Source organism: Equus przewalskii, chromosome X (assembly GCF_037783145.1).
Source record: "Equus przewalskii isolate Varuska chromosome X, EquPr2, whole genome shotgun sequence".
NCBI lineage: Eukaryota > Metazoa > Chordata > Mammalia > Perissodactyla > Equidae > Equus > Equus przewalskii.
The window spans coordinates 124,039,499-124,052,105 of NC_091863.1; the positions used below are offsets into that span (position 1 = coordinate 124,039,499).

At 40.7% G+C, this 12,607-nt stretch overlaps 1 protein-coding gene across 22 annotated transcripts in view; it reads right to left on the reverse strand.

The window, feature by feature from the left end:
* Nucleotides 1-12,607, reverse strand: part of F8 (coagulation factor VIII) — a 145,283-nt gene that overhangs the window by 67,459 nt on the left and 65,217 nt on the right. For 17 of the 22 annotated variants that reach the window (XR_011535970.1, XR_011535967.1, XR_011535968.1 and 14 more), the window contains 2 exons: nt 8,187-8,396; nt 837-3,879 (listed from right to left, as the gene is read on the reverse strand). Coding sequence is in view for 11 of the 22 variants with exons in the window: in XM_070604627.1 (XP_070460728.1) it covers nt 837-3,879; nt 8,187-8,396 (3,253 nt within the window). In the remaining 11 variants the exon portion in view is untranslated. Of the gene's footprint in view, nt 1-836; nt 3,880-8,186; nt 8,397-12,607 lie in introns of those variants that run through there. The other 5 variants (XM_070604639.1, XM_070604630.1, XM_070604631.1 and 2 more) reach the window with 3 other exon arrangements.

The window sequence follows — 12,607 nt, forward strand, 5'->3', positions numbered from 1 at the left end:
ATATGTATGGTGATGGATAAAAATTAGACTATTAGTGGTGAGCACGATGAAGTCTATACAGAATACTGATAAATAATAATGTACACCTGGAATTTCACAGTTATAAACCATTTTGACCTCAATAAAAAAAAGATTCTCCTATTTGTTTTTATACTAAGTTATTATCTGTTGCTCTCCCCAATAGACTGTAAGCTCCTACATTGCTGCACTCCAGTGTCTGCAAAAATGTCTGGCATATAGTACATGCTCGATAAATATTTGTTAACTGATTTTTCTCCTTATGTTTATCTTCCAATTTTTTCTGTGCTTTCTCTCCCCTGCCCAACCTCCCTCTACTCCCCTAACAATCAAATCCTCCCATTTTTCCCTCTGGATCCTCAGTACAATCGAAAAGAACTTTCCCTGCATCCTCAACCTCTTTACCACACACTTCACCTCTTCCTCTTGCCTCTTTCAGGGCTCTCTCATGAGACCAAGACTTCTTGTGCAGCTCATAAGGCTGAAAGGTAAGGTTTACTTTCTTCCTGTTCCCCATTGCTGCTTCTTGACCCTCTACTCTTTTGTAAACCCCTCTTCTTTTCCTCCATCCCACCAGAGTAAGAGTTTCATACCATCTGGATTTACCATCCTCTAACTCTCATTGCTGGGTCATCATCTACCTCCAATTTACTCCTCAGCTTTATCTAGACTTTGCCACCTGGTTCTTAGAGTTCCTCTATAAAGCAATCTTTGGAGTTTCACTGCTGCAGATTGGCTATGCATTTCCTCTTGTTTCAGCACATGGTAAAGTCAAATGTCACACTAGCAGTACAAAGGAATAATAAATGTACCCATACCTGTTTCTTAGTGCATGGGGGGATCTACTCATCCCATAATCCCAGAGCCGTTCCACTGCAGCTATAAAATAATGTCGTGTTCTCTTTTGAAAGCTGCGGGGGTCTTGATTTTCCTCCTCACCATAAATGTCAAAATCTTCTCTCTTTGTTTCAGTTGAGAAGGTATCATCATAGTCAATTTTGTCTTCCTCTGGCTGAACAGTAGTAAGGGTTATTTGCCTCTGATGGTGTTTCAAGACTGGTAGGTTTTGAAAGCACAACTTTCCAGTCTCTTCTTGCTTTGCCCAGGTGGCTTCTCCTTGGGGCTTATCTTGTCCTTTATTTCTTGCTGCTATTGAATGACTGTTTTCACAAGGGTCCAAGGATGAAATGGTGTCTTTTGCCTTAAAAGCTTTGGTTTTTTGAGACTTCTCTTGGGAGTTCCACTCTTCTCTTGGTATCTCAGTAGCAAGGGGACCCAGCAGTTTGGAGGGAGTCTTTTCAGAGCTTTCTGCTGCCCGCTTCAGAAAGGCTATTGTCCCAGGTCTATTTACTTTATTCAACTGAACAGGTCCCTGTGCTTTCTGAAGGAAAATCTCTTCCATGAGATCCAGGTGGCCAGGGGAACCATCGCTAGTTTTCATAGGGAAAGAGTCTTCCTGATGAACATGAACTTTAGGAAGTAATTCAACTTTGCCAGATGCTTCAGACAAGCTCCCCAGGGGGCTGATCTTTCCTTGACCTCTGATCATTTCCAAGGTTAGGAAGGCTAAAGACAGGTTATTTTTTCTGGCTCCTTGTAAGAAATGACTGCTTTCTTGGATCCCAGAACTCTTCTCCCTAAAGGTATAACTACAGGCTGATGCTAGAAGATGAGAAGAGTTGTCTTGGGATGGGATCTTGGTCAGATCTCTAGGTCTAATTGATGAAAATACTGATACTTTTGCAATGGGTAATGCAGAGCCATTCGTTTGAGTGATGCCATGACTCCTCACAGAACCATCTGACGAGAGGGACTGAGTAATGGCTCTTTTATCCTTCTCATTGTACTCTATCTGTGTGAGGGTGCCTTGGATCAAATATTTCATGTTTTTGGACCACTGGGTTGAGGTATCATTCAAAATTAGCCCCCTTTCAAGTTTTGTTTCTTCTCGTGGGAGTCTGAATTGTTTCAAAGCCCGCTTACCATGGTGAGTGATAACATTCTGCTGATGTGGATTAGGAGCCATCCTTGTGGTGCTTGGATGCTTCTCTACCATTTCCTTTGTTTGATTTCCAAAGACTTCCAAGTTTGCTTCCTCCCTTACTTTTGAGAAATGGGCCATGTGAGTCATTGCTCTATTTGCTGACTCAATTAATGTCCTAGTGTCTTGAAGTATTGGAGTATACGTCCCCTCATCTAAGCCTTCAACATTTTGCTTAGCACTTAGTAAGAAAAGGTTCTTCAGGAAATTCTTAGTGCCAGTCACTGTATACACCTGAGGCAAAACTACATTCTTTTGGATTAATTTTTCCTTCCTTTCTATCTCTTCCTGGGAGTTTTTCTCTTGATTGTGTGTATCATTTCCTTGGACATTAGCCATGTTAGTAAGAAATATGCTCTTGCTGTTTGGAAAAATCATCTCTTTGAGTCCTGTGTCCTTTGTAGATTCATCTTCTCCTACTACCACCTTATTCTTCTCTGACAAGAAATTCTGATCTTTCACGGATTTTTCTGATCCTAAAGATATTAATTGCTTTGGACTGGGCCTTTGCCCAGAGCTCAGGGAGTTCTTGCAAAGGGGCCTTTTTATCAAATTTGCTGAATCTGGCAAGAACAACATCTTGAAGAATGATATATCTGGATTTTCTTCACCTAGTGGTGCAGAGTCCTCTTTTTTTTGGCGGATCATTTCCATATTTTTTGATGCAGTAGTTTTATTTGACACATGATTTAGCCCCAAAGCTGTAGTATTTTTGTCCATAAACGTTTCATCATGAATCAAAGAAGTCACTTCTGGAAAACCACTGTTACTTTCTAATATAATATCTTGCCAGACTGATGTTCTATTCTCAATTAATAATGTTGGGCCATCAATGTGAGTCTTTCTAGTAGTTGTTGTGTTAATTGGTGCCTTGTTTGTCTTTACAAAAGAGAAATTAACTTTGAATAAAGCATTATCTTTAGTCAATGAAACAGGTCCATGAATTCCTTCCTCTTTAAATAACCTTTCACTTTCCATTGATAATACATTTTCTTCCAGTGAACTTTCTTGCCTATTCATTAAAGCTGCTTCAATCAACTTGGAATCATTATCTCCTTCACTCAAGCCCAAAGGTACAGCAGGCTCAATAAGGTGAGGTGAATTTTTGCCAAATACAGTGGTGTCTAGTTGACTACTAAACTGAACTGGCATATTTGGGCGTCCTAACGACCCTGTCTTTTCAATACCTGCTGCCAACTTGTCTGATGGAATTGTTGGCGAGATCATTAGATCATTTGATGAACTAGAAATTTTAAAATCAAGTTTCTTCAACTCTACTGATATAGTTGTCCCCAAATTCTCATTTAATCTTAACTGCAGTTCTGGCTCAGGAGAAAATACTCTATCCCCACTGTGATGGAGCTCTGGTGTGAGATATGCCACTTCAGATGGGCCCTTGTTTCTTTCTATTGTTCCAAGTAAATGGTCGTTAGCCTCATATGTGACTTCTTGGAGATCAGATAAGGATAATGCGTGTGGAGTAGGATTCTGTCCCAAGAGCATCAACAAATCACTAGAGGAGACACTTTGTACTTTAAGCAGCTGTGTTCTCTCTCCAGACCGAAGGTAAATCTTCTCTACATCATTTTCTGGAGTTGTGTTGGCTTTGACTCGTCTTTGCCTAGTGCTAGGGTGCCTTGAATTCTGGGAGAAGCTTCTGGGTTCAATGATATTCTTTTCATTCAGCAAGGAGGTTGGAATATCTTCATATATGTCCTCATAATAATCACCAGTGTTCCTGTTACAACTAGAAACCTTCAGTAAGGCTGTCATGCCTCTGTTCCGAAAGTCTGAGTTGTGGCACCCCAGAACCCACAAACCTGGAGATGAGGAAGAATAAGATTCTGGTTATTCGTAACTCAGGTCCCAAGCAAGTTCTGTGTTAGAGATTCTCTCTTATTCCCAGATAAATGAAAAAATATTAGTCAGTACCATTATATTACAGGTCATTGGGTTAAATCCATGACACGTGATAGTAGTCTAACAATGGTAGTAAAAATGGTTTTTGCATTGCTGCTGTTGTGATATATCTGTTTGTGACCACAAGAAAGGGCTGTAATTAAAAACATTGAATAGATACTGGGATAAAAGTGGAGAAATGTATTTAACATACACAATAGTGGAAAGTCTTAATAGTCACACAGAACTCTTTGATGATGACAGTGCCTTAATTCAGGAATGTTTGTACAGGCTAGTTGTTATTGCTATATAACATAGTGGCACAGGTTTTAGAGTCAAATTTCCTGGGTTCAAATCCTAGCTCTCCCATTTACTAACTGTGTGACTTTCAGCAAGTCAATTGAGCTCTCTGAGTTCCAGTTTTCTAATTTGTGAATGAAGCTAATTGTATCTACCCCATCATATAACGCATTCAAATCACATAACACAATGCCTAGCATCCACTGTCACCAATTTGCGGGATAAATAAGCACAAGGGAGCAGGATTTAGGTTTAGGATACACATAATATAAAATCCCACCACAGCGCTAGCAATATTAATTTCTACTATGGACAGGATTAGCTGAGTGAAGGCATTTCATGGTGGTAAAGCAGATGCACAAGTGTAAGTGAAAAAAAATACACCTTTACCAAGCTCCCCATCAAGTACAGCCTCATCATCTCACACAATATTTGCAAAATCTGAACTGAATCCAGCTTTCTCTCAAAGGGAAAACTTTCCCCAAAGTATATTTCCACAGAGCCCTGTGAGATAATAGGATGCCCATGGCCAAAGTTCCTATGGTCAAACACATTTTGGAATTAATGCACACTGCAGCCATTTATGTGCAGCCAGATAATCAATCAAATGAGAAATGAGAATAAAGATATTTTCTCAAGAAAGCCATTCTCAAGAAGTGATTAGAGAATGTTTTCTACCAAAATAAAGGAGTATATTAAAAAATAGGAAGACATAGGATCCAGGAACCAGGCACTATCCTGAGGGAGGGTGAAGAAAAGTCCCAAATTGATAACTGAGCCTCAGACCTGGAGAGAATCAGCCCATATTGGAGTAAGAGGATGAATGGGTCCAGGAGGTCAGTCTCTAAGCAAAAAAGAATATGTTATACGATGGAACTCTTGAAAAAAAGAGGATAAGTAAAGGGAAAACAGTAAAAGAAGAACAGGAAGATACTTAGAAGTTCCAGTTAAACAAGTTATAAAAATGGGAAATGTAATCTTTATTTGGTTCCACAGTGAACATTTACATAGCCCTAATAATGTTATTTCACTAAATATAAGGACATAACTATATCATAAGTTTTGGGATTGGGAGCCCAGTCTCGTGATATTTAAGGCATATTTTTGATGGTGTAAAACCATGTTGAGTCAGAGTGGACCAGGATTGGAGCTGAAATGAGTATTTAAATAAGGTTTTGACTCTTAAAATTCCACTGTTATAACTTAGACAAAACTAATACCTTCCTTTTCTTGAGGAGGACGGTAATTGGGTGAGAAAAGGGGAAAATGAAATTCCATAAACGGGTCTGCAAAGGGCCTGGGATTGGGAATAATGATCAAGAGGGACTTTAGTTATATCTGTATTGGTTAAATTTTTGTAATGAGAACATCTTTCTGTCTTACATGTGTAAATAAAGATAAGTTTAAAATATTATGATTGATTAATTAATCTCAGTCTGAGAGCTTAAAGAAGAGTTGATTCTTTGATGAAAAACAAGATAAAATCAATAACTAAATAAAAATAAGAAATTCCACATGTACAAAATTTGAAATAAAAAAGGAGATATAATCACAGATGCAAAGAAAATTAAAAGAATTATAATTCTTTTGAAGACACCTCAGCTGCCAATCTCCTCCTCCAACTTCTGACACAGGCAAGTTTCAACAAATTCCAAATAATTGAAATCATATTGAGTATGTTATATGACCTCAGTGAAGTAAAAGTAAGAAATTAGCCACAGAGAGATAACTAGAAAACACCCATATGTTTAGAAATTTAGTAAAACATTTTTAAATAACTATGGGTAAATGAGGAAACCACAATGGACGTTAGAAAATATTTCAAACTCAATGATAGTAAAAATATGACTCATCAAAACTTGTGGTATGTTTTTTCTATTCTTACTAGTTTTATTGAAAATCGAGTCACAAAAAAAGAAATAAAAGGCATGGGGTTGGATAGGGAAAACTGAAACTGTCAATATTAGCAAACAGTTTGATTGTGTACATAGAAAACTTTATGGGAATCCAATAACTGCTAGATCTTATAAGTGAATTTAGCAAGGTTGCAAGCTACAAGGTCGCAAGCTACAAGGTCAATATACAAAAGTTAATTGTATTTCTTTTGTGTGTATGTTCCAATAAAACTTTATTTACAGAAACAGTTGACCAACCTGCTGGCTATAATTTCTTTTTTTATTGAGATATAATTGACAGATATCGTTTTGTAAGTTTAACGTGTACAATGTATTGATTTGATATATTTATATATTACAGTATGAGCACCACAGTAGTGTTAGCTAACACCTCTACCACGTCACATAATTATCATTTCTTTTTTGCGGTAATATGTGGTTAAAGCAGGGTGTAAAGTGAACTGTATAGTCATAAAAAGAATGATGTACTGATACGCAATACAACATGGATGAATCTTGAAAACATTATTCTGAGTGAAATAAACCAGACACAGAAAATAAATATTGCATTATTCTATTTAAATGAAATATCCAGAAGAGACAATTCCATAGAGACAGAAAGAAGATTAGTGATTGCCAGGGGCTGGGGGAGGGGTAATAGGGAGTGACAATGGTAAAGGGTTTCTTTTTGGGGTGATGAAAAATTCTGAAATTAGACAGCAGTGATGGTTGCACAACACTGTGAATGCACTGGAAGCCACTAAGTTGTACACTTTTAAATGGGTAAAATGGTGAATTTTATGTTATGTGAATTTAATCTCAATAAAATAAACAAATAAAAGAGATCAGACTTTACCATACTGAACACGGGAAATCTCTAGGGGCTTTATTTAGCTTGAGCTTTGTAATCAATGATACTATCTTAAAAAATTTTCCCTCAAGACATAGAGTTTTAATTTGTCTTTAGAATTTAAGTGATCACCAAAGTAGTTTAAAAGCTTCTCAAAATATTGATATTTTTAATATTTTTTCTCTGCCTACACACACACACACACAGACACACACACTTTCTCTCTTTGGTTTAGACAATTACAACCATGTTATACATTCTGTTTTACAGTCTTTTTGGACGTATTTAATTAATTCATTCATTGAAAAAATATTTATTAAGCATCTACTATAGACCAGGCATTGTGAATATTGGTGATACAGTGATGAACAAGATAAACAAGGTCTCTGTCCTCAGAGAGTTTGCAACTTATTGGAAAACAGATAACAAAGACATAAATATAAATAAACAAGACACTTTCAGAGGGTTATTGGAGTTCTGTCAGGTTCTTCTTCACTCACTTTCCACAAAAATACATCACTTGAAGTAAGATAAGTTTCTAGGTATGAACATGAATATACATTTATATATGATGAGATTGGTTTTTATTCCCCAGAAATTTCCCCATGAGGATTTATCTCCAGAAAAGCCATACATGTAAGAGAATAACTACAATCTTCAGGTAGTTTTATGTGCTTTCCTCTGAAGATGATGGGGGTAGGAGGGATAAGGAGCATCCCATGGAGTGGCCTAGTGCTTGTTACCAAGCTGCATGAATGTAGCGACAATCTGTGTTGGATTTAGGCCAGGTCAGTGTTCCTCCTGATCACAGGGCTAGTGCTTTCAAAAGCCTTGCAGTGGTTATCGATGGAGAGGGAGGATGAGACCAAGAACACCAATGATCACAAGGCACACAGAAACATATTTAGCCTCCACATGTTAACTGCATGTATAAATGTACTCACCACTATAGCTTAGTAAACACACTAAAAATTTTAGCCCATAGCAAGTAAAGGCACTTTTTAGAGCAAAGACTTTTAAGTTAAATGCTTGATGTGGTGCTGTCATCAAAATGCCTTGCAATTACCAAAATCACTTGAACAATTTGATATCTGCCCAAATGTGAGCTAGTGGTCAAAAGGGCATATGAAAGGCTTATGAAGCAATCACAGCTATTAGAAAAAGAATAATGAAAATAACTAACCTGGGTTTTCCATTGACATGAAGACGGTTTCTCCTGAGAATGGGAATAGGGTAAGTGTGTCTTCATAGACCATTTTGTGTTTGAAGGTATATCCAGAGAAGAAGACAGAGAGAAAGTCAGTCTGTGCTCCAACACTTAGAATGTACCAGTATGCCACCTCATGCAAACAAACTGACAGCTGCAAGCTATCAAAAACAAAGCCATTGATGCCTACAAAAGAAATGGGGAATGAGAAGTTTTAGCAGTATCTGGATTTATTATTTTGGATTGTCATGACATGATTAGAAATGATTATATGTTATGCCCATTACCTTATTCTCAAGAAGAGATAGCATTAACCTTCCAAAAAAAGGTACATCATTAATATTTGATCAGTTAGGTCCCAATCCCAAAGCGAAGTGAGCCATAGACCATCGTGGTAAAGATGGACTTGGATGCTATATGGTGGGAGGGGCAGTTTGATGAGGAAAAGGGCATTTGCATGGTCTTCAACTGTTTTCCTACAAACTGCTTGTTAGTTGCAAGGGGAAAAATAGTAACTACACAGAGGAGAAACCAGAAAAAAACCCTTGATTGGGTGATCAAAATTAACATCTGCTAATGTTCCAAATTCAAGGAAACAAACATTTCAAAGAAGCAGGACCTTAGTCCAGTGCAGGATCCAGGACTGGACCCTGAAGTAGAGGGAAGAAATGCTACAAAAGATAGCATTGATTGATACAATTGGAATATTGGCTGCTAGTTAGATAAATGTATTGCATCAATGTTAGATTTTCTGAATTTCATAACTCTACTTGGGTTATATAAGAGAGTATCTTTATTCATAGGAAATACACAATGAAGTACTAAGAGATAAAGGGGCATGATGTCTGCAACCTATTCTCAAATGGAAAATAAGTAATAAAAGCATGTATACAGAGAAAAGAGAGGCTTATAAAGCAAATACAGCAAAATGTTAAAAATTAGTGAATCCGAGTAAAGAGTATATGAGAGTTCTCTCTACTATTCTTGCAGCATTTCTGTAAGCTTGAAATTATATCTAAATAAAAAGCTAAACAAAAGTAACATTGACTTCAGTCTATAAAGAGAATTGTTTCTGAAAGCCTCTTCCATACATCTATCCATCCAACCATTCAATAAATGTTTGTCTACTCTGCAAGGTGGTGACACACAAATCCACTAAGCAATGCTCAGACACTAGCTTAATGTAACTAATTGAGAATCAAAGTTTCTTGCCCTAGAAAGTATCAAATGATATCATAAAGCTATTGTACTTAAAAGTGTGGTCTTAATGCAGGCACAGATAAATATGTCAATCAGAATATAGAGTCCAGAAACAGACACAGATATAAATGGAAATGTAACATATGATAAAGGCAGCTTCTTAAACCAGTAGCAGAAAGAATGAACTATTTGGTAAATGCTGATGGAAAATATGACTATTCATATGGAACCACAAAAGACCCTAAATAGCCAAAGCAATCCTGAGAAAGAAGAACAAAGCCAGAGGCATCACACTTCCTGATTTCAAACTATACTACAAAGTTATAGTAATTAAAACAGTATGGTACTGGCATAAAAATAGACACATATAGGGCTGGCCCAGTGGCATGGTGGTTAAGTTCATATGCTCTGCTTCAGTGGCCCAGGGTTCACGGGTTCAGATTTTGGGCATGGCCTTATGCACTGCTCATCAAGCCATGCTGAGACAGAGTCCCACATACAAAAAATAGAGGAAGATCAGCATACATGTTACCTCTGCGACAATCTTCCTCAAGCAAAAAGAGGAAGATTGGCAGCAGATGTTAGCTCAGGGCCAATCCTCCTCATCAAAAATAAAATAAAATAAAATAGACATGTAGACCAAGGGAACAGAATTGAGAGCCCAGAAATAAACCTTCACATTTATGGTCAACTAATATTTGACAAGGGAGCCAAGAATACTCAATGGGGAAAGGACAGTCTCTTCAATAAATGGTGCTAGGAAAACTGGAGAGCCATGTGCAAAAGAATGAAACTGGACCCCCAGATTATACCACACACAAAAATTAACTTGAAATGGATTAGGGACTTAAACTTAAGACCTGAAACTGTAAAACTCCTAGAAACCAGGGAAAACCTCCTTGACATTGGTCTTAGCAACAACTTTTTGGACATGATACCAAAAGCACAAGCGATAAGAGCAAAAATAAAGTGGGACTACATCAAACTAAAAGGCTTCTGCACAGCAAAAGAGACAACAAAATGAAAAGGTAGCCTAAGGAATGGGAGAAAATACTTGCAAACCATATATCTGATAAGGGGTTAATATCCAAAGTATAGAAAGGACTCATACAATTCAATAACAAAAAAAGTCTGATTTAAAAAATGGACAGAAGAACTGAATAGACATTTTTCCAGAGAAGACATACAAATGGCCAACAGGTACATGAAAAGATGCTCAACATCGGGGGGAAGATCCAAGATGGCGCCGTGAGTAGTCCTCTTTGTCTCTCGCCCTTCGAGTCTACAATTATTTGGACACTTATCGCTTGACAAAGGATATCCAGACAGCATCTCAGGACGTCTGAGACACCCACGCGACTATACATCGGAAGGCGGACGGACTTTCCTCCGGGAGGATGTGGAAATAGGTGAAAACTCTCCGACCCCGACGGGCAGCCTAGTACCCGCAAGCGGCTTTCTTCCAACGGACGCCCCCAGAGGATCCACACACATCTAGGGCAGGAGCGAGAACACAACAGAGGAGCGACGGTGGAAACAGGTGACCAGAACCCTACTTAAACCCCCCGCAATTACTCCTAAACGCAGAGGGAAACTTTGGAGTTGCACACCTGAGCCCGCGGGGAGAGTCTCTCCCCGCCATTGGCGGGGAGACCCAGCCTGGTGCTCGGGGCGCCCGGAGGGTCCCAGAGAGAGACACGGAGGGCACGGAGGTCTCCCAGCTGCCGTTGCCCGCCCCGTGGGACTAGGGGTTGCCGGAGATCTCGGAGAGGACCGGGGCTGGGGGAACTTTTCAAAGGCCGGTTCGGGCGACCCGGAGGGGAAGCGCTGGAGCTCCGCCCGGCAGCAGACAAAACTCTCTGTCTGCCATTAGCAGAGGGGCCACGCTGAGCACTCACGGCTCCGGGAGAGGCCCGGAAAGAATCCCAGAGGGTGGGGCGACCCCCAGCTGCCGTTGCCCGCCCCTTGGGGCTAGGGATTGCCGGAGATCTCAGAGAGGACCGGGGCGGGGGAACTTTCAAAGGCCGGTCCGGCGACCTGGAGGGGAAGCGCCGGAGCTCCGCCAGGCAGCAGACAAAACTCTCTGTCTGCCATTAGCAGAGGGGCCACGCCCAGCATTCAGGGCTCCCGGCAGAGGCCCGGACAGAAGCCCAGAGGGCGGGGTGACCCCCAGCTGCCGTTGCCCGCCCCGTGGGGCTAGGGATTACCAGAGATCTCGGAGAGGACCGGGGGCGGGGGAACTTTCAAAGGCCGGTGTGGCGACCCGGAGGGGAAGCGCCGGAGCTCCGCCAGGCAGCAGACAAAACTCTCTGTCTGCCGGTAGCAGAGGGGCCACGCTGAGCATTCAGAGCTCCCGGCAGAGGCCCGGAGAGAAGCCCAGAGGGCGGGGCAACCCCCAGCTGCCGTTGCCCGCCCGGTGAGGCTAGGGATTGCCGGAGATCTCGGAGAGGACTGGGGCTGGAGAGAGTTCCAGAGACCCAGCTTAGTAGCCTAGGGGGAAACCCTACAGGCTCACAGAAGCCTTAGGGAAAGCCTCTGCACAGCACCAGTAGAAGGCACCCAGCCGCCAGCCACAAGGCTGGAAGACCCCAGGGCAAAAGCAGCATAGCTAGGTGTACTAACCACAGACTGTAGAAGATGCCAATAGCTCTCCTGCGACCCATAGAGGACAAGTGAGATTTGGTGGGTGCCGACAGCAACGGAGCGACAAATATAAGTGATCCCACCCCTGGCCGCTGGAAAAGCCCATAACACCGTTGCAGACCCCAAGGAGAGAGCGCATCTAGGTGAGCAACAACAGTAGGCACCTGCAGCCTGAAGCCCCCCGTGACGGCCCCCACGGCAGAGGAGGGAATCCAAAGGGCCACTGTGGCTACGAAGAGGGGCCCAGGCCCAGTTAGCAACTACGGACAGGGTTCCTGGTTGGTGAAGTATAAACAGCTGCTCCCCCCACCGTAGCAGCTGAAACAAGTGAAAGGAGCAACTAAACTCTATCTCCATGCGGAGGCACAAATCAACATCATCAAGCAATATGAAAAAATACATTAAATCTCCAGAACAGAAAGAAAGTAACAAATACACAGAAAACAATCCCAAAGAAAATGAGATATATAACCTAAATGATGATGACTTCAAAACAGCCATCATTAAAATACTCACTGAGTTAAGAGAGAATTCTGACCGACAACTCAACGAGT